The sequence below is a fragment of the Danio aesculapii genome, chromosome 8, assembly GCF_903798145.1.
Source record: "Danio aesculapii chromosome 8, fDanAes4.1, whole genome shotgun sequence".
NCBI lineage: Eukaryota > Metazoa > Chordata > Actinopteri > Cypriniformes > Danionidae > Danio > Danio aesculapii.
The window spans coordinates 13996002-14018649 of record NC_079442.1 but is presented as its reverse complement, the minus strand read 5'-3'; the positions used below and the strand labels follow the sequence as shown (position 1 = coordinate 14018649).

At 41.6% G+C, this 22648-nt stretch overlaps 1 protein-coding gene across 1 annotated transcript in view; it reads right to left on the bottom strand.

Moving 5' to 3' along the window:
• Positions 1-22648, bottom strand: part of si:dkeyp-14d3.1 (transmembrane protein 132C) — a 556433-nt gene that overhangs the window by 182733 nt on the left and 351052 nt on the right. Inside the window, exon 4 of the mRNA XM_056463261.1 lies at positions 13120-13306. Within this exon, the coding sequence (XP_056319236.1) occupies positions 13120-13306 (187 nt within the window). The remainder of the gene's footprint in view (positions 1-13119; positions 13307-22648) is intronic.

Sequence of the window (22648 nt, the reverse complement as noted above, 5' to 3'; positions counted from 1 at the left end):
TATTATACTATACTATGCTACACCCGTCTTATCTGCCTCTGAGCTAACTTACCTGAACTATCTCTATCAAATGTCCAGTCTGCATTATTCTCATGGTCACTAAAAACCATCTCACCCTCATTTTCATCTGCAGGAAGAGCCAGTTCTGTCCTTTTCTTCTTTCACTTACCATAGAACCTGATGGTGTTCGCTAATACACTGTTCCTTGTATTCATATTCAAAAGTAGTATTGCCATTAAAACTAGATTTTATCCATAATGCAAATGCCATTAACACATGACTAATCAACATTATATAACTAGCTTTCATGTTGTTATTGTTACAACTTAAAAGTTCACAGCTGACCTTACTAGCTAGCTAACCCATTGCAATATTGCACATTCCACTATTGCACAGTGTTGCTATTTGGCAACACATACATTTGATCAATTTACAAGAAACTAATTTGATAAAAAAAAAATTGAGTTGTGAATATGTCATTATAACTTACTGGAGGTGATGTTTCTGATTTTTTTGTGAATCTGACATAATTTGATTCTTTGTTATTGTTGATTTTTACATTTGCATTTAGCAACTACTCACAATAAACACCAGTCTGTCAGAAATCGCGCTACAGAAAAACACAGCATGTCATGTGACTTAGCCAAAGCACATGATTGGCTACACTAAGGTCTTCTCTTTTCAAAAAAAAAAAAAATTATAAATTTATGTTGGTCTTAAAGAAACTGGCAGGGAAATGAACATAAGTATCATGTTGTCATATGGTGACACCGTGCAGTAGTAATTAACAGCAAATTGTAATGTTTGGGTATAATCTGTTTATGAAAGTTTGCAGGTATTTAAGAAAAGTTACAAAGACAGATCATGATCAAATAGTAAAAAAGCATATATCTATGGGTCTAATGCTCAGTATTGTTGACTATTGTTATCTGCAATAGTGTTGAGATGGCACAGCAGCAGTGTTTGAGCAGTGATGCAGCTGTCTGATTTCCTCTTTAATGTGCTGATTCATGAAATGAGCAGCAATTGAACACCATTTTTCAAAGGATTGAAAACCCATGAAAGGATGTGGAGTGCAATTTAATTAGATGTTTGCCTGGAAGGCAGAGGTAATGGCTGGAAATCATCCAGCTACAACACCTTTTAAACACTAAAGTCAGGTTTATTTAGTATTTAAAACACTAAAATTAGTATGAATTTAAGGCATGTACTGTATGTGGCACATATCACAAATACTGTATGTCCTTGATGATCAAAACAATATTTATTGCTTTGATGTTTTATTCCGACAGAAAACATCACAGAGCGAAAACACTGGCTCGGTAAAAATTACATTTTAAATTGATTCACTGATATCACTGTCAACACATCCCTAATTAGAGCTGTTAACTAATTAACTCACTAATTTGGTACAGCTAATTGAATAGAATGTATTAATTTACACACGATTTAGACACATTTACTCTTGATGTTATTTTAATCAGATGTAAATTGCATATGTCACTTTTCCACCATCAAGACAGTTTTGTCTGCCGGAAATATTTCAATGTGTTGATCAATTTAACAGTTTTACCTTCACAATTTATGACATACATGTATGTTTTTTCAATAATAATAACAATAATAATTATTCATTCATTCATCCATTTTGTTTTTGTCTTAGTCCCTTTAAATAATCTGGGGTTGCCACAGCGGAATGAACCACCAACTTATCCAGCATATGTTTTACACAGGGGATGCCCTTCCAGCCACAACCCATCACTGGGAAACACCCATACACACAAACACTCATACACTATGGTCAATTTTAGCATACCCAATTCACCTGTACCACATGTCTTTGGACTGTGGGAGAAAGTGGCGCACACGGAGGAAACCCACAGGAATAATAATAATAATAATAATAATAATAATAATAATAATAATAATAATAATAATAATAATAATAATAATAATAAAGTTTCTCAACTGCTAAAACACTAAAACCTATTGGCTGAACAAAGTTCTCAATTACCTGACCTCATTTTGCTAATTGTGCAGTCTGTTGTCAATACCTTAAACCATTTCACATGGTCAAACACAATGTGCAGATCTTACCCTTACAAAAAATAACTGCAGTTCAACAGCTGTATATAGAAGTATAACTGCAGTGAAATTAGGTACAATTGCAAAATGGCAATACAATGAAGTATAAACACAGTTCAAATACAGTACAATAACGTTTAACAGCAGTATAAGTTGCAGTAAACTGGAATAAAAACAAGTAAAATCCGTCTTCACTGCACTTGTGCTGCTGTAGTCTACAATGGTGTGGTAAGAACTTCGGTTTTGTGTTGTATTGTTTACTGACTGCTTGATAGTGTATATCATTTTGATGACTTTATTTGGTAATTGAGAGCAGAGCTTGATTTTGAAGACAGGTAAAACTTTTGAGGAAAAAGTTTCATTTTGCAAGAGAAGTCAGTGGTTTTGTAAATAGGGCTTGAAGATGAGGTTTAGCAATTGAGAAAAACTGTCATAATAATAATAATAATAATAATAATAATAATAATAATAATAATAATAATTATTATTATTATTATTATTAGTAGTAGTAGTATTAATATTATTATTATTATATATTATAATAATAATAATAATAATAATAATAATAATAATAATAATAATAATAATAATTATTATTATTATTATTATTATTATTATTATTATTATTATTAGATGCTTTGTTTCCAGTGTGGCCTTGTTCATGATTTTATCATCAGCAGGGTGGATTACTGTAACTGCCTCCTAACTCAGATGTGCTCCAACATTAGGCACGTTCAAATCAAGACTGAAAATACATCTGTTTAGCTGTGCCTTTACTGAATGAGCACTGTGTTACGCCAGAGAGATGACACTATTATGTCTTTCTTTGCTTTTTATTCTTTTATAAGCTGTTTTAACACTTTTTAATCTGTTTTTATCCGTTTTTAATCAATGTTATTATTTGATTTTATTTTTACTTGTCTCTCTTATTTCTGTTTATCGCCACTGTGTATGAAATGTGCTATATATAATAATAATAATAATAATAATAATAATAATAATAATAATAATAATAATAATAATAATAATAATAATAATAATAGGCAAGGCATGGCAAGTTATATATATATATATAAACTTGCCATGCCTTGCCTATTATTATTATTATTATTATTATTATTATTATTATTATTATTATTATTATATAATATTAATAAAATTTACATAATGAATTTAAGAGCAGCAATTAATATTTATAAATAAAAAGTTTTATTTATCAGCTAATGTCTTAACCTTGTAGGCCATGAAAATAAGTTCTTACTTATGTTTTCTTTAATAAAATGATGATATACACATTATTTATGATACTAAGTATACCACATTAATGTATTACTGTTTTATATTTACAAAAAAACTATTCTGACACGTGTCTAGTACACAAAATTATGGAATGCAAAATTGTTCCTACACCGAGAGCAATCTTGTTAGCAATAATAACGTGGAGGCTTTTATCAGCAATTACTGATGTACATGAATACGGTTATTAAGAACTATGTATTTTAAGTAATTATATCTATAAAAAAATATAACACATTTAATTTGATAACAGATAAAACTACAATGATAGCACATGAAAAAATGCAGCCCTTTTCCTCTTCCACAAATACAAAAAAAAAAAATGAGTGAAATCCGTCTGGCCGGTCACGCATGACTCCCTGCGCTCCTCCACTTGAGACCTCGTCTGGAGCGGAGCGATAGCCAAAGCGCGCACTCTCCCCAAAAGAGTCTGGAACAAGAGCCCCGTCCTCGTCCAAAACTCTCCCGTTAGACCACAAACACCACAGCCACGCGCCAGACAATTACGAGGTGAACCAACAAGCAGCAAGTGGCACGGGAACATTGTCTAGCAGAGCCAAAACCCTATGCCAAATGATTAGCGATGGGACGGTGAAGTGTGACAGCGAGCACTGCAGCATCGAGTCCCAGCTGCTGAAGACTTTCAAAGTCTCTTAAACGGCCAAACGGGGTCTCAGATGAGGAGGCACAGGAGGGTGATTAATTACCACACCGTCACAGGGTTTGTGTTTTACTAATAACTCACACAAATGCAAATATGATGAGGCTTCTTGTGTTGAATGAACCATTAATTAAACACATTCTGTATATTACATTTTATGTATTCTCAAGCCACCCTTATAGAATATTTGATGTCTATAGGCCTTTTTTGTAATAGTTTTATATAAAATTACATATTTTATTTAGGAGTTTTGTCCCAAGTCGTACAAGCAGTGTCTCGCAATTTATTAATATGTGTATATACACTCACAGGCCACCTTATTAGGTACACCTTATTGGTGCTGGGTTGGACTCTTTTTTTGCATTCAGATCTGCCTTAATCCTTCATGGCATATTACTGGGAATATAGATCATGGCATAGATTACAAGGTACTGGGAATATTCCTCCGAGATTTTAGTCCATATTGACATGATAGCATTATGCAGTTGCTGCAGATTTGTCAGCACATCCAAGATGCGAATATCTCACTTAACCATCCCAAAGGTGCTCTATTGGATTGAGATCTGGTAACTGTGGAGGCATTTGAGTACAGTGAACTCATTGTCATGTTCAAGAAACCAATCTGATATGATTTGCACTATCCTGCTGGAGGAAGATATCAGAAGATTGGTACATTGTGGTCAAAAAAGGATGGACATGGTAAGCAACAATACTAAGTAGGTAGGCTGTGCCATTAACAAAATTGTTGCTCAACTGGTACTAATGGGCCCAAAGTGTGCCAAGAAAATACCCCCACACCATTACACCACCACCAGCAGCTTAAACTGTTGATACAAGGCAGAATGGATCTGGTGTACCTAATAAAGTGGCTATATATATATATATATATATATATATATATATATATATATATATATATATATATATATATATATATATATATATATATATATATATATATATATATACATACACTTACATTCATTACTCATGAATTCTTATTTCAGTATTTCAATTCAACCAAATGTAACATTTTGTATGCCCTCCTTAATTTTTCCTCCTAATTACAACTTTATTGCATATTTTCTCCTAACATATCTAACATATTTACTGTGGTATATTCATTTTTGCACTAGGACCACTTAGTACTATGTAAAAATAGTTCTGTCAGTTGATGAAAAATCAACCAATAAACCAGATTTTAACTTTATATGTACAACCTTAAAAGTCTAACATAGTTTTCTTAAGGTTTTATGAGATATTAAAATCATGTACAGGTTTATCTCCACATCCTTATTGTAAGTTCTTTGAACCACAGTGTCCAGATACCTTTTATGATTTGGAAATATGCGAAGGTGCAAAAACTTTGGCGTTCTGTGCTGGACATTTTATTTAAAGTTACAAAAAGTTGTGTCCCTAAAGATCCTGCATTGTTATTATTGAATAATAACTCTCAATTTCTCTTAAATGCAAAGGTCTGTACATTTTGGTTAGCTGCTTCAACTGCTACAAAGAAAATGTTGGTACAGAAGCGGAAACCCCCTCATGATCTCTCTGTTAAGCACTGGTTGCATTCACTATTGGAAATACAGTATCTGGAACTCTCATCAGCATAGATCAATCATGCTAAACTGGACATTCTGATGGTGTGGGAAATCTATGAGGGCGACGTCAAAGAAATTTTGCACACTTAACCCTCATCTAATACTACGAATGTCAAATTTTATGTAATTTATCTAATAGCTTGGTCTAAACTACAGTTATTCTGTGTTTCCTGATGTGTATATAACAGGACAGGAAGATGGTGGATATACTGTATATAGGGAAATAGCTGTTAAAAGTATTTTTCTATCTGATAGTAAAAAATACTTTCATCTATGGAAATAAAAACTGAAATGCAACAGAAAAAGAAATTAAAATAATCTAAAAGACACTATATATTTAATTAATTAGTAATTATATGAAATATGAAGCCTTAACATGTGTGCATATATGGTGCAGAAGAATTGCCAAAATTCAAAAAGAAACCAGTGACTGAAAGATTATCCATTGTAAACACAAAAAATCATCAATGATTTCAGAAATATAAGAAGTGTAAAGATAGATGGAAATGTATCTGATGAATTTAGACAAAACACACATTTTAATACATTACATCAATCTAAACCTTTAGGTGAGACTGAGAGTGTAAGTGACATATCTAATATCGCAACATAATTGGTGTATTGTCATTCTCATTAATGGAGCAGTTGATGTTTGTGTAAATCACAGCTGGAGCCTACACTTTCACATTGATTTTTCCTTACGATGGATAATTACTATGCATGAATTAGCAAGAAGGAGGGAATGATTGATAGTGTATGCACATGCACACAAGTAACTGCAATTATTAGAATTACGACCAAATGGCTTACTAAAAACGGACTGTTTAAGAGAAATCGATTTTAGCACAAAGACAACATTACAATACAATAACACCAGAAAATCAGAGAAAAATAATAAGAGAACATATCACGAAGCACATTTTCTTTCTACTTCTGATTAGTAATGATTATAAAAGATGGTTGTAAAATATGATTGTTACACTTTGTTTTGCTCGGTGGGAAGTGGTGGGTATACAGTAGCTAAAGATAAACAAAAAAAGATGCTATTTAATATTTTTATATGATTTTATTTAATAATTCATCTACATCAGTTCTTAAATATAGTTCATTTAAATTTAAAACCAAATGTGTAACTTTTATTCAGCCAAGACAAACAATTAGACCACATAACTGTTATGAAGCGGACAGGAGACAGAGGTAAGGAAACGTTAGGGTGTTTATTAAATGACAACAAGGAGCACATGAAGGATAGCCAGGAGGATCAGGAATGATGTTGGGGTCTTTTCCTCCGTGGCTGGGTAACAGGAATACACGAGGATGGACAGCACACACCAGATACAGCTGACAGAGGATGACACAGACTTGGAAGGACTGGAAGACAGGACGATTCGGGTGGACCAGGAAGACTAGGAGGAATACAAAGAGAACAGGTAAGTAAAGCGTTTGTTTTAGCTGAGGATGACTACGCTGAGTGGTCGCTCAGTTGTCCGCTTTCGTCGAGACGAGCCCGGACAATGAGCGACTGGAGTGCTGTGCTTTTATCTGGTGCTCGTGAATGTGATGCAGCTGTGTGCTCATTAGAAGTCAGGTGATGGTGATCTTCGTGAGTGGGGATCGTGAGAGCCTGACCAATCCGTGACAGTACCCCCCTCCCCAGGGCCCGCTCCTGAGGGCCGACACCTCCGACGCCGTGGTGGTCTCCCTCTGCCTCTAGGCGCTGGGAACTCAGGGTGGCTCTCATGAACTCCACCATGAGACTAGGATCGAGAATATCAGCTCTGGGAACCCATGTCCTTTCTTCGGGGCCGTACCCTTCCCAGTCCACCAGGTACTCCAACTGGCCACCACGACGTCGGGAACGCAAGATCTCCTTCACTGCGTAGACGGCTCCTTCTTCTAGGAGCAGTGGAGGAGGGGGTTCCTCTTCGTGGTCAGGCTCTGTGGAGGGAAGAACAGGATCGTGATAGGGTTTCAGGAGTGATACGTGGAATGTAGGGTGAATACGGTAGTGAGAGGGTAATTGTAGTTTGTAGGTGACGGGGTTAACCTGTTCCACGATGGTGAAGGGACCAACAAATCGGGGACTTAACTTGCGAGAGGGCAGTCGCATGCGTATGTCCCGGGTGGATAGCCACACCTTTTGTCCGGGTGTGTATCTGGGTTCTTCAGACCTTCTTCTATCGGCGGTTACCTTGCTTCGACGGACTGCCCTCTGCAGATGTTGATGAGCCTCGTCCCAGACTCTCTCGCTCTCCCGGAACCAGTGATCCACTGCGGGGACATCAGATGGTTCGCCATCCCAGGGAAAGAGCGGTGGTTGGAAGCCCAGGACGCACTGGAATGGCGTGAGTCCGGTGGAGGGTTGCCGCAGTGAATTTTGGGCATATTCTGCCCAGCCCAAATACTGGCTCCAGGAGCTCTGGTGACCACTGCAGAAGGTCCTCAGGAACCGTCCCACCTCCTGAATCTTCCTCTCTGTCTGCCCGTTGGTTTGGGGATGATATCCAGAAGAGAGGCTGACGGCCACACCTAGGAGCTTGAAGAAGGCTTTCCATAGACGTGAGATGAACTGTGGACCTCTGTCCGACACAATATCTTCTGGAATACCAAATGACCTGAAGACTTGATTAAAGATATTGTCGGCTGTTTCAAAGGCTGTGGGAAGACCTTTCAGAGGGATTAGTTTGACAAACTTTGAGAATCTATCTACGATGACTAGAATACAGGTATTACCTTCTGACGAGGGGAGGTCAGTGATAAAGTCCACTCCTAGGTGTGACCAGGGACGGTTCGGAATCGGCAAGGGATGGAGCTTTCCAGCGGGTAGATGACGTGGGCTCTTGGATTGGGCACAGTCCTTACAGCCCTGAACATATTGCCCTCACATCCCTTGCCATGTTTGGCCACCAGAATCGTTGGGATACTAGCGAGAGAGTATTGTTGATCCCTGGATGTCCAGTGCCTAGCGAGGTATGTAAGGAGTGGATCAGATCTACCCGGTGTTCAGGTGGTATGAACTGCCGATGAGGAGGGCATCCCGGCGGAGCAGGGGCTTCCGGAGTGGCAACGACTGGGGAGCGTTCCAGGTGATCGGACAAATGGAGATGTGTTCGGGAAGAATCTTCGTTGGGAGTTCTTCATGATCGTGATGCTCGTGTAAACGAGAGAGAGCGTCTGCTCTTAGATTCTTGGGTCCTGGACGATAGGAAATGGAGAAATCAAAACGTGAGAAGAAAAGTGACCATCTGGCTGACGTGGACATAGTCTCTTGGCCTCTTGATATATTGGAGGTTTTTGTGATCTGTGATCACCTGGAACGGATGTTTGGCTCCCTCCAACCAGTGACGCCACTCCTCCAAGGCTAGCTTGATTGCTAGAAGCTCCCTGTCTCCTATGCTGTAATTCTGCTCCGCCGGGCTCAACTTCCGAGAGAAATAGGCACAGGGATGCAGTCGGGGCGGTGTATCATGATGTTGGGATATACTGCCCCGACGCCGGTGGTGGATGCGTCCACTTCCACCACGAAAGGAAGATTTGGGTCAGGATGAGTCAGGAGTGGGGCCCTTGTGAACTCCTTCTTAAGAAGGCGGAAGGCTGCGGCTGCTTCTTTGGTCCACTCCAGTCCTTTGGGTTTACCCTTGAGGAGATTAGTGAGAGGTGATGTAATCCTGCTGTAGTCCTTGATAAACCGTCTATAAAAGTTAGCAAACCCAAGAAACCTCTGGAGCTCCTTAATGGAAGTGGGTTCTGACCAGGATAGAACAGCCTCAATTTTCTTCCCATCCATACGTATACCGGTTTGGTCAATGATGTATCCCAAGAAATGAATCGACTTCTGGTGGAATGAGCATTTCTCCGCTTTGAGGTAGAGGTGATGTTCTCTCAATGTGTGTAGGACCTCCGCAACGTGTTGGCGATGTTCGGCCTCACTCCGGGAGTAAATGAGGATGTCATCTATGTACACTATTACAAAGTGGTGAAGAAACTCCCGGAGGACTTCATGAATGAAGTTTTGGAATACGGAGGGGGCGTTGACCAGACCGTAAGGCATGACCTCATATTCATAGTGGCCAGTAGGGGTCACGAATGCTGTCTTCCATTGGTCCCCCTCACGTATTCTTATCAGATTATACGCGCTGCGGAGGTCCAATTTAGTGAAGATTTTAGCTTCTCGGAGCTGTTCCAAAGCGGCTGGTACCAGAGGAAGGGGATATCGGTATTTTACTGTACCGTTATTTAGGACCCTGTAGTCGATGCATGGACGCAGCCCTCCGTCCTTCTTGGCCACAAAGAAGAAGCTTGAGGCGGCTGGTGATTTTGAGTGACGTATGTACCCCTGACTCAGAGCCTCCCTTATGTAATCTTCCATTGCCTGATTCTCTGGAAGCGAGAGCGGGTAGATCCTACCTCTTGGCAACTGGGCATCTGGAACTAGGTCGATCGCGCAGTCCCATGGCCGATGCGGCGGTAGCTGGGAAGCTCTCTTGGGGCAGAAGACATCATGAAAGGAGCTGTACTCCTTAGGAATGTGGATAGACTGCTTCTCAGGAGGACTCTCGACCGATGTTGTAAACAAAGAAATGGGGTTCCGACCTTGAAGAGGGAGATTTGGAAAACAGGTAGGTGTACATCCAGATCCCCATTTCTTTATCTCTCCTGTGCCCCAAGAGATGATGGGATCGTGCTTCACCAGCCACGGGCGCCCTAGAATGATGTCCATATTTGCACCCTCCAGAACCAGAAATTGAATCCTCTCTTGATGTAACAACCCCACTTGAAGAAGGATGTCTTCGCATTGTCGATGGATACGGGTCGAAGATCGAGTGCACTGGGTTATCGGTTGTATCTGGTATATATGCGAGGACGCCTCAGTACGTAGGTGGAGTTGACGACAGAGGGATTGGGAGATGAAGTTCCCTGCTGACCCGGAGTCGATGAGGGCTGTGACAAGGAGAGAAATAGAGGCAGTAGTTATTTGTACGGTGGTAGTAAGTGGTTTACATTGTTCAATATTCGTACTGAATACACTCACTGAAGTCCGAATGGGACGAAGGGGACACTCCATACGGGTGTGTCCACTGACACCGCAGTATAGACACAGACCCCGGGTCAGCCTCCTCTGTCGTTCCGCTGATGTCAGTCTTCCAGACTCTATTATCATGGGTTCTGGTTCTGGAGAGGCTGTTGACTCAGGCGATTGGAGGAGTGCAGACGAGGGGGTGATGGTGTCCTGTTGATAGGAACGGAGACGATCGGAACATCGGAGAGAATGTTGGATGAATCTCTCCAGACCCATAGTATCATCTAATGTGGCCAGCTGGATTCGGAGAGTGGGTTCCAAGCCGAGCCGGTACGTGGTCAACAACGATCTCTCATTCCATCCACTTGCAGCTGCTAGAGTGCGAAACCGGAGAGCATATTCCTGTGTAGATAGAGTACCTTGCTTTAGATGATACAGCTGCTCTCCAGCGGCTACTTCCCCATCAGAACGTCCAAACACCTCTTTGAAATACTCCGTGAAGGTAGTGATGGAATTCATGACCGGCCCGGCTTGGTTCCAGATCGTCTCAGCCCATTTAAGTGCAGGCCCAGAGAGTAGTGATACGATGTAGGCGATCTTTGACTTATCTGTGGGATATAGAGAAGGTTGCATTTCGAATATGAGGGAACATTGTAACAGAAAACCATTGCACTCCCCCGCTCCGCCTGAGTAGGGCGCTGGTCGGGCCATGGGACTGGAAGGAAGGGCCGAAGAAGAAACTGTGGAGGCGGAAGTGCTCGGTGCTGGTGGTGCGTTGGAAAGTGGAGCTGGTGGCTGTAGAATCCGCTTCAACTGGTCCACCAGCTCTTGAAAGTGATCGGGGGTGCTCATGTTGTCGTCGTTATTGGTCCGGGCTTCTGTTATGAAGCGGACAGGAGACAGAGGTAAGGAAACGTTAGGGTGTTTATTAAATGACAACAAGGAGCACATGAAGGATAGCCAGGAGGATCAGGAATGATGTTGGGGTCTTTTCCTCCGTGGCTGGGTAACAGGAATACACGAGGATGGACAGCACACACCAGATACAGCTGACAGAGGATGACACAGACTTGGAAGGACTGGAAGACAGGACGATTCGGGTGGACCAGGAAGACTAGGAGGAATACAAAGAGAACAGGTAAGTAAAGCGTTTGTTTTAGCTGAGGATGACTACGCTGAGTGGTCGCTCAGTTGTCCGCTTTCGTCGAGACGAGCCCGGACAATGAGCGACTGGAGTGCTGTGCTTTTATCTGGTGCTCGTGAATGTGATGCAGCTGTGTGCTCATTAGAAGTCAGGTGATGGTGATCTTCGTGAGTGGGGATCGTGAGAGCCTGACCAATCCGTGACAATAACATTTACATTCAATCGTTTAGCAGATTCTTTTGTCCAATTGGCGACTGACAATTGAGGAGGTATTCAGCGATTCAACAAGAAGAGGCAATATACATAAGTGCTATTTATTCAAAGTAACTTGTTTGTGCTCAGAAAATTTCTTGGAGGAGATGGGTTTTTAATTGTTGTTTGAAGGATACATATGTATCTGCAGTCCGAATGGGAATGGGAACCTAAAACTCAATAGTTTTGGATTGAATTAAGCAAGCTTTTTTTTTTTTTTTCAATTAACCAAACCTTAAACAAATGAAGTTTTATTAATGTTATTGTCTTAAAACAGGGGTGCGCAAACTCGGTTCTGGAGGGCGGGTGTCCTGCATAGTTTTGCTCCAACTTCCTTCAGCAAACCTGTCTTAAAATATGCAGGACACTGGACCTCCAGGACTGAGTTTGGGTACCCCTGTCTTAAAGGGACTGTTTACCCAAAACTAATAATTCTGTCATAAATTATTCACCATTTACTCATTGCAAACCAGGTTGAGTTTTTTTTTCTTCTGTTAAAAATAAAAAAAAATGTTATATAGAAAAATGTTTGAAACCTGTAACCATTGACTTGTATAGTATATTTTTACTACAATAGAAGTCAATGGTTACAGGTTTCTATATTTTTTTTTTTCTACAAAATAACTTATTTTGTGTTTAACCATAAACCTAACTCTAAGAAAAAAAGGAAACTCTTGTTTGGTTGAGAAAATCATTAGTAATCACTACATTACATGACAAGTAATACTTTTCGAATTAATAAAAATACAATTATAAATTAAAAATAATATTCTATTATTTTATTATTAAAATATTATTAAAATCTAGTTCAACTTAGAACAGAATAGCATTTTACCATGTTTGATTCTGGTAACTTGGGTCTTAAATATTTTTATTGGACCATTACTTTTTAAAACATGAAATTATGCTAAACTGACAACCAGGATGGTTCATTTTACATGATATCAAAGTGGTCTAAAAAGCATGACTGCCTGCCTCTTTTTATCTTTCCAACCCAGCAATTCCTGCAGAGACCCATTGCCTTTCTGAGAGACCACTGAAATGACATTGTTCTTACCATAGCCAATGGCACGATGCCCACAAGGTCTTTCTGTGCCAGGTGGATGTGCGTCTCTGTTTCCTCCATGCCAGGCCTGATGCCTGGGTATTCCACTGCCCAGGAAAATGACCTGCTGCCTACTGCACTACCACCGCCATCCACCTCCAGATCCACCTGAACAACCCTCTGCCAGCCCGGCTCCAAACTGAATAAAAGAGAGAGAGAGAGAGAGAGAGAGAGAGAGAGAGAGAGAGAGAGAGAGAGAGATCAATAATGTAACTGAAACAGACAGTGAAATAGTTTTTTTAAATAATGCATGTCATGATGCTGAGAGAGGTCAAGAATCACCAATTTTTTTTTTCTTCGCCAAAAATGTTGTACCTGAAAAATGTAATTAGAGCTGTATTTATGTGTAAAATGTGATTTTTTTTAATGAAACACTCAAAGGTATATGGTGTTTAAGCACATAATTCTCAAACTCAAATAACTCAAATAACCACTCATTACAACAGAGGAGCAGAAGAGCATCTCTGAATGCACAACACGTCCAACCTTAAGGCAGATGGGCTACAGCAGCAGAAGACCACAGCGGGTGTCACTCCTGTCAGCTAAGAACAGGAAACTGAAGCTACAATTCGCACAGGCTCACCAAAATTGGACAATAAAAAATTGGAAAAACGTTGTCTCGATTTCTGCTGTGACCTTTGGATGGTAGGGTCAGAATTTGGTGTGAACAACATGAAAGGATGGATCCATCCTCCCTTGTATCAACAGTTCAGGCTGGTGGTGGTAGTCTAATGGTGTGGGGGATATTTTCTTGGCACACTTTGGGCTCATTAGTACCGTTTAAGCATCGCCACAGCCTACATGAGTATTGTTGCTGACCATGTTTATCCCTTTATGACCACAGTGTACACATCTTCTGATGGCTAATTCCAGCAGGATATCGTGCCATGTCATAAAGTCTGAATCCTCTCAGACAGTTTTCTTGAACATGACAATGAGTTCACTGTACTTAAATGGCCTCCACAGTCAACAGATCTCCATATAATAGAGCATTTTTGGGATGTGGTGGAATCAACAAATCTGCAGCAACTGCGTGATGCTATCATGTCAATATGGATCAAAATCTCTGAGGAATATTTCCAGTACCTTGTAAAAAAATCTATGCCAAAAATGATTAAGGCTGTTCTGAATGCAAAAGGGGGTCTACCTAATAAAGTGACCGGTGAGTGTATATTACTTCAGAATTTAAATGTCACTCTGTGTTCTTGTGTTGATATGTTAAGCTCATTCTGATTTTGATAACTTAAAAAACCTTTCAGGGCATACATTTTTAAAAACATCCCTCAAAGTGCGGTTTAAAAAAAAAAAAAAACCTTGTCAGTCTATATATTTTACACATTCTAATAAAATATGTTTTACAGTATGGTGAGGGATAAGACTGTGGTTACATGTCAGTGGCGCCTGATTAACATGGAAAAGATACCTTTTATCATGTCATGTCATCAGTTTTCTAAATATATATATTTATAAATTGCCCAGCCCTTAACAGATTGCCTTATGTAACAAGTCTCCAGAGAAATCCCGGTTGGAAGCCACGTCAAGTCACTTAGAGTTTACTGTCACGAGCCGATCGAAGAACAAGGAAAAGCGCAAGTGAGAGGAATCATAAAAGAGCTGCTGAGTGCAATGACACAGCTCTCAGCGATTACCGCACCGCAACACATTAAAAGAAGGAGCGCGAGAGAAACCCAGCAGAGGGGAAAAGTAAAGCAGGAGGTAAAAGAAAGGAAGTGATATGGAGAGACAGGGAACAGATGGAGGTAGACACATACAGAGACTACAGCTGACAGCAACAGAAGAAGGAACTACTGAGAGAGCGACGGACGGAGAGAGAGAAACAAAGAAACAGAAACTTCATTTTCTGCCTGAGGTGGTGATCACCTTGCCTCAAATTGCATACGGAGTCGAAGAACAACAACACTCTTTATAATGTTTTTTTTTCTTCTTCTTCTTCAGCTATACATGAGTGGCTCCAGAACTCTTCAAGCGTGAGGCCAGATACAGTAGCAGTGTTGTGAAGCTAGACTTCATTTTAGTTTGCAACAAGCTAATCATTATTTAAAGTAGTTACAAGTCTCGGGAAATTAAAGCTTCATTATGGGCTACAAAAAAATATAGCTACGATGAGGAGTCGAATTGTTTTCAAATTAAAAATCTTATATAACAATCTGAAGATGTAATTTACAATTTAATTAGAGTCATATCTTTTTTTTATCAAAACAGTGAGGGGTTGTAAATAAATGAGCAATTCTAATTGAGCCGAATGTATCAAAATTGTGAAATAAATTACCCCTAAACAATAACCCCACCACACACATACTTTGTTATGAAGCGGACAGGAGACAGAGGTAAGGAAACGTTAGGGTGTTTATTAAATGACAACAAGGAGCACATGAAGGATAGCCAGGAGGATCAGGAATGATGTTGGGGTCTTTTCCTCCGTGGCTGGGTAACAGGAATACACGAGGATGGACAGCACACACCAGATACAGCTGACAGAGGATGACACAGACTTGGAAGGACTGGAAGACAGGACGATTCGGGAGGACCAGGAAGACTAGGAGGAATACAAAGAGAACAGGTAAGTAAATCGTTTGTTTAGCTGAGGATGACTACGCTGAGTGGTCGCTCAGTTGTCCGCTTTCGTCGAGACGAGCCCGGACAATGAGCGACTGGAGTGCTGTGCTTTTATCTGGTGCTCGTGAATGTGATGCAGCTGTGTGCTCATTAGAAGTCAGGTGATGGTGATCTTCGTGAGTGGGGGTCGTGAGAGCCTGACCAATCCATGACAGTACCCCCCTCCCCAGGGCCCGCTCCTGAGGGCCGACACCTCCGACGCCGTGGTGGTCTCCCTCTGCCTCTAGGCGCTGGGAACTCAGGGTGGCTCTCATGAAACTCCACCATGAGACTAGGATCGAGAATATCAGCTCTGGGAACCCATGTCCTTTCTTCGGGGCCGTACCCTTCCCAGTCCACCAGGTACTCCAACTGGCCACCACGACATCGGGAACGCAAGATCTCCTTCACTGCGTAGACGGCTCCTTCTTCTAGGAGCAGTGGAGGAGGGGGTTCCTCTTCGTGGTCAGGCTCTGTGGAGGGAAAGAACAGGATCGTGATAGGGTTTCAGGAGTGATACGTGGAATGTAGGGTGAATACGGTAGTGAGAGGGTAATTGTAGTTTGTAGGTGACGGGGGTTTAACCTGTTCCACGATGGTGAAGGGACCAACAAATCGGGGACTTAACTTGCGAGAGGGCAGTCGCATGCGTATGTCCCGGGTGGATAGCCACACCTTTTGTCCGGGTGTGTATCTGGGTTCTTCAGACCTTCTCCTATCGGCGGTTACCTTGCTTCGACGGACTGCCCTCTGCAGATGTTGATGAGCCTCGTCCCAGACTCTCTCGCTCTCCCGGAACCAGTGATCCACTGCGGGGACATCAGATGGTTCGCCATCCCAGGGAAAGAGCGGTGGTTGGAAGCCCAGGACGCACTGGAATGGCGTGAGTCCGGTGGAGGGTTGCCGCAGTGAATTTTGGGCATATTCTGCCCAGCCCAAATACTGGCTCCAGGAGTTCTGGTGACCACTGCAGAAGGTCCTCAGGAACCGTCCCACCCTCCTGAATCTTCCTCTCTGTCTGCCCGTTGGTTTGGGGATGATATCCAGAAGAGAGGCTGACGGCCACACCTAGGAGCTTGAAGAAGGCTTTCCATAGACGTGAGATGAACTGTGGACCTCTGTCCGACACAATATCTTCTGGAATACCAAATGACCTGAAGACTTGATTAAAGATATTGTCGGCAGTTTCAAAGGCTGTGGGAAGACCTTTCAGAGGGATTAGTTTGACAAACTTTGAGAATCTATCTACTATGACTAGAATACAGGTATTACCTTCTGACGAAGGGAGGTCAGTGATAAAGTCCACTCCTAGGTGTGACCAGGGACGGTTCGGAATCGGCAAGGGATGGAGCTTTCCAGCGGGTAGATGACGTGGGCTCTTGGATTGGGCACAGTCCTTACAGCCCTGAACATATTGCCTCACATCCCTTGCCATGTTTGGCCACCAGAATCGTTGGGATACTAGCGAGAGAGTATTGTTGATCCCTGGATGTCCAGTGCCTAGCGAGGTATGTAAGGAGTGGATCAGATCTACCCGGTGTTCAGGTGGTATGAACTGCCGATGAGGAGGGCATCCCGGCGGAGCAGGGGCTTCCGGAGTGGCAACGACTGGAGGAGCGTTCCAGGTGATCGGACAAATGGAGATGTGTTCGGGAAGAATCTTCGTTGGGAGTTCTTCATGATCGTGATGCTCGTTTACACGAGCATAGAGCGTCTGCTCTTAGATTCTTGGGTCCTGGACGATAGGAAATGGAGAAATCAAAACGTGAGAAGAAAGTGACCATCTGGCTTGACGTGGACATAGTCTCTTGGCCTCTTTGATGTATTGGAGGTTTTTGTGATCTGTGATCACCTGGAACGGATGTTTGGCTCCCTCCAACCAGTGACGCCACTCCTCCAAGGCTAGCTTGATTGCTAGAAGCTCCCTGTCTCCTATGCTGTAATTCTGCTCCGCCGGGCTCAACTTCCGAGAGAAATAGGCACAGGGATGCAGTCGGGGCGGGGGTATCATGATGTTGAGATAATACTGCCCCGACGCCGGTGGTGGATGCGTCCACTTCCACCACGAAAGGAAGATTTGGGTCAGGATGAGTCAGGAGTGGGGCCCTTGTGAACTCCTTCTTAAGAAGGCGGAAGGCTGCGGCTGCTTCTTTGGTCCACTCCAGTCCTTTGGGTTTACCCTTGAGGAGATTAGTGAGAGGTGATGTAATCCTGCTGTAGTCCTTGATAAACCGTCTATAAAAGTTAGCAAACCCAAGAAACCTCTGGAGCTCCTTAATGGAAGTGGGTTCTGACCAGGATAGAACAGCCTCAATTTTCTTTCCCATCCATACGTATACCGGTTTGGTCAATGATGTATCCCAAGAAATGAATCGACTTCTGGTGGAATGAGCATTTCTCCGCTTTGAGGTAGAGGTGATGTTCTCTCAATGTGTGTAGGACCTCCGCAACGTGTTGGCGATGTTCGGCCTCACTCCGGGAGTAAATGAGGATGTCATCTATGTACACTATTACACAGTGGTGAAGAAACTCCCGGAGGACTTCATGAATGAAGTTTTGGAATACGGAGGGGGCGTTTGACCAGACCGTAAGGCATGACCTCATATTCATAGTGGCCAGTAGGGGTCACGAATGCTGTCTTCCATTGGTCCCCCTCACGTATTCTTATCAGATTATACGCGCTGCGGAGGTCCAATTTAGTGAAGACTTTAGCTTCTCGGAGCTGTTCCAAAGCGGCTGGTACCAGAGGAAGGGGATATCGGTATTTTACTGTACCGTTATTTAGGACCCTGTAGTCGATGCATGGACGCAGCCCTCCGTCCTTCTTGGCCACAAAGAAGAAGCTTGAGGCGGCTGGTGATTTTGAGTGACGTATGTACCCCTGACTCAGAGCCTCCCTTATGTAATCTTCCATTGCCTGATTCTCTGGAAGCGAGAGCGGGTAGATCCTACCTCTTGGCAACTGGGCATCTGGAACTAGGTCGATCGCGCAGTCCCATGGCCGATGCGGCGGTAGCTGGGAAGCTCTCTTGGGGCAGAAGACATCATGAAAAGGAGCTGTACTCCTTAGGAATGTGGATAGACTGCTTCTCAGGAGGGCTCTCGACCGATGTTGCAAACAAAGAAATGGGGTTCCGACCTTGAAGAGGGAGATTTGGAAAACAGGCAGGTGTACATCCAGATCCCCATTTCTTTATCTCTCCTGTGCCCCAAGAGATGATGGGATCGTGCTTCACCAGCCACGGGCGCCCTAGAATGATGTCCATATTTGCACCCTCCAGAACCAGAAATTGAATCCTCTCTTGATGTAACAACCCCACTTGAAGAAGGATGTCTTCGCATTGTCGATGGATACGGTTCGAAGATCGAGTGCACTGGGTTATCGGTTGTATCTGGTATATATGCGAGGACGCCTCAGTACGGAGGTGGAGTTGACGACAGAGGGATTGGGAGATGAAGTTCCCTGCTGACCCGGAGTCGATGAGGGCTGTGACAAGGAGAGAAATAGAGGCAGTAGTTATTTGTACGGTGGTAGTAAGTGGTTTACATTGTTCAATATTCGTACTGAATACACTCACTGAAGTCCGAATGGGACGAAGGGGACACTCCATACGGGTGTGTCCACTGACACCGCAGTATAGACACAGACCCCGGGTCAGCCTCCTCTGTCGTTCCGCTGATGTCAGTCTTCCAGACTCTATTATCATGGGTTCTGGTTCTGGAGAGGCTGTTGACTCAGGCGATTGGAGGAGTGCAGACGAGGGGGTGATGGTGTCCTGTTGATAGGAACGGAGACGATCGGAACATCGGAGAGAATGTTGGATGAATCTCTCCAGACCCATTGTATCATCTAATGTGGCCAGTTGGATTCGGAGCGTGGGTTCCAAGCCGAGCCGGTACGTGGTCAACAACGATCTCTCATTCCATCCACTTGCAGCTGCTAGAGTGCGAAACCGGAGAGCATATTCCTGTGTAGATAGAGTACCTTGCTTTAGATGATACAGCTGCTCTCCAGCGGCTACTTCCCCATCAGAACGTCCAAACACCTCTTTGAAATACTCCGTGAAGGTAGTGATGGAATTCATGACCGGCCCGGCTTGGTTCCAGATCGTCTCAGCCCATTTAAGTGCAGGTCCAGAGAGTAGAGATACGATGTAGGCGATCTTCGACTTATCTGTGGGATATAGAGAAGGTTGCATTTCGAATATGAGGGAACATTGTAACAGAAAACCATTGCACTCCCCCGCTCCGCCTGAGTAGGGCGCTGGTCGGGCCATGGGACTGGAAGGAAGGGCCGAAGAAGAAACTGTGGAGGCGGAAGTGCTCGGTGCTGGTGGTGCGTTGGAAAGTGGAGCTGGTGGCTGTAGAATCCGCTTCAACTGGTCCACCAGCTCTTGAAGGTGATCGGGGGTGCTCATGTTGTCGTCGTTAAAGGTCCGGGCTTCTGTTATGAAGCGGACAGGAGACAGAGGTAAGGAAACGTTAGGGTGTTTATTAAATGACAACAAGGAGCACATGAAGGATAGCCAGGAGGATCAGGAATGATGTTGGGGTCTTTTCCTCCGTGGCTGGGTAACAGGAATACACGAGGATGGACAGCACACACCAGATACAGCTGACAGAGGATGACACAGACTTGGAAGGACTGGAAGACAGGACGATTCGGGAGGACCAGGAAGACTAGGAGGAATACAAAGAGAACAGGTAAGTAAATCGTTTGTTTAGCTGAGGATGACTACGCTGAGTGGTCGCTCAGTTGTCCGCTTTCGTCGAGACGAGCCCGGACAATGAGCGACTGGAGTGCTGTGCTTTTATCTGGTGCTCGTGAATGTGATGCAGCTGTGTGCTCATTAGAAGTCAGGTGATGGTGATCTTCGTGAGTGGGGGTCGTGAGAGCCTGACCAATCCATGACATACTTCAGTTCAGACAATATGCTATATATTTTAGGTAAAGCATCATACAGTGGGGAAAATAAGTATTGAACAGGTCACCATTTTTCCCAAAAAACATATTTCTAAAGGCGCCATTGGCTTGAAATTTTCCCGAGATGTTGGTTACAATCAAAAAAATTCATATATGCAAAGAAAACAAATCTAGTTAGTTTACAAATGAAGTTATGTGTGATGAAATGAAATGACGCAGGGAGAAAGTATTGAACAAATGAAGAAAGGGAGGTGTAGAAAGGCATTGAAAGCCCAGACAGCAGCTGAAATCTCTCAGAAGTTATTCAGCAACCCTCTGCTTTTCATCATTGTAAATTAATATTAGCTGCTTCAGTCCAACATCTACATTATCAGGATGATGAAGATGAAACCAGGGTGGATGTTTTAGCAAGACAATGATCCAAAACACAGCAAAGGAAACCCTCAAATGCTTTCAGAGAAAGAAAACCAAGCTGTGGAATGGCCCAGCCAATCATCTGACTTGAATCCAATATAAAATACAAATTGAAGATAAGATTTGATTGACGAGACACACAGAACCATCAAGATCTTTACACTGTGTTGAGGTTTGTGAATAACTTACACTTGAGTAATACATGTGACTTCATTCTCCATATGAGAGGCGTATTTAAGCTGCCATCACCAAAAAAAAAGCCTTTATATAAAGTATTAAATACATTCAGTAGTTCAGTACTTTTCAGAACTTTTTTTTTTTTAATATATTTGTACAGTTTTTTTTTTATACCAAAATCTGGTACAATTCCATGTCAGCACCTCATTTAATAATAATAATCCCTGGAAGAAGAAGAAAAAAAAACATGACGTTCAATACGTTTTTAATGTTCAATACTTATTTTCCCTGCTGTTTGTTTATACAAAACATTTATTTCATGAATATTTTTTTTTAAATATGGCAAAATATGCATATGGTCTGAACTGAATTATGTATTCAAAATAAAATGACTGGATTTTTACATTGTCAAACTGTGGATTGTCTGAATAAAATCAATGAACCAATTCATTAGAAGCAATTTGCTTAGATGAAAATGAAACGCATAAGAAGATCGTCAGAATGAACTGACTCACTAAAATTAATCAGATTTTTCTACAGCTCAAAAAGACCAAGGTCGTTCGACTGAACAAATTCACTAGAATGAATCGTGCATTTAAATTCCACACATGAGAAGGACTATTTGAATGAATTGTCTCCTAATTCAGAAGTAACTTATTTATTACAAAAAAATCTGGCTTTACAATTCTAAACACATTGACTAACTAAACACATTGACTCACTAAATGAATCTGATTTTTCAACACACAGACAATATGGATGCCTGAATGAACTCATTTACTAAATCTGAATTGCCAATGCCACATCTGAATCTATAGATTCACTAAAAAGAATCAGACTTTACAATGCTACTGTAAATCTGAATCATTAGATTCATCAGAATGAATTCTACAAATGAACCAATGGATTTGCTATAAATCTCTAAGATGTTTTAATATTGGAAGGATGACTGTATGAATGAACCAACTCATTGAATAATCAGACTTTTCAACATAAGGTGGAGGATTGTATGGATTGCCCAATTAAAAACAAACAAACAAACAAACAAATAAACAAAAAAATAATAAAATAAAAACTAAGCAACAAACAAACAACCAAAAATTTTAATAAAATACTTTCCATTAATACACAGATTCCCAGTGATAAAATAATTCCCAGTGATATCTGCATTAAAAAAAAATATTATTAAAATAAAATAAAATAAAATAAAATAAAATAAAATAAAATAAAATAAAATAAAATAAAATAATTCCCAGTGATATATAAATTAATAAAAATAAATAAAATAAAATCAATAACCAGTGATATCTGGATTAATAAAAAAAAATAAAAAGCTAAATAAATACATAA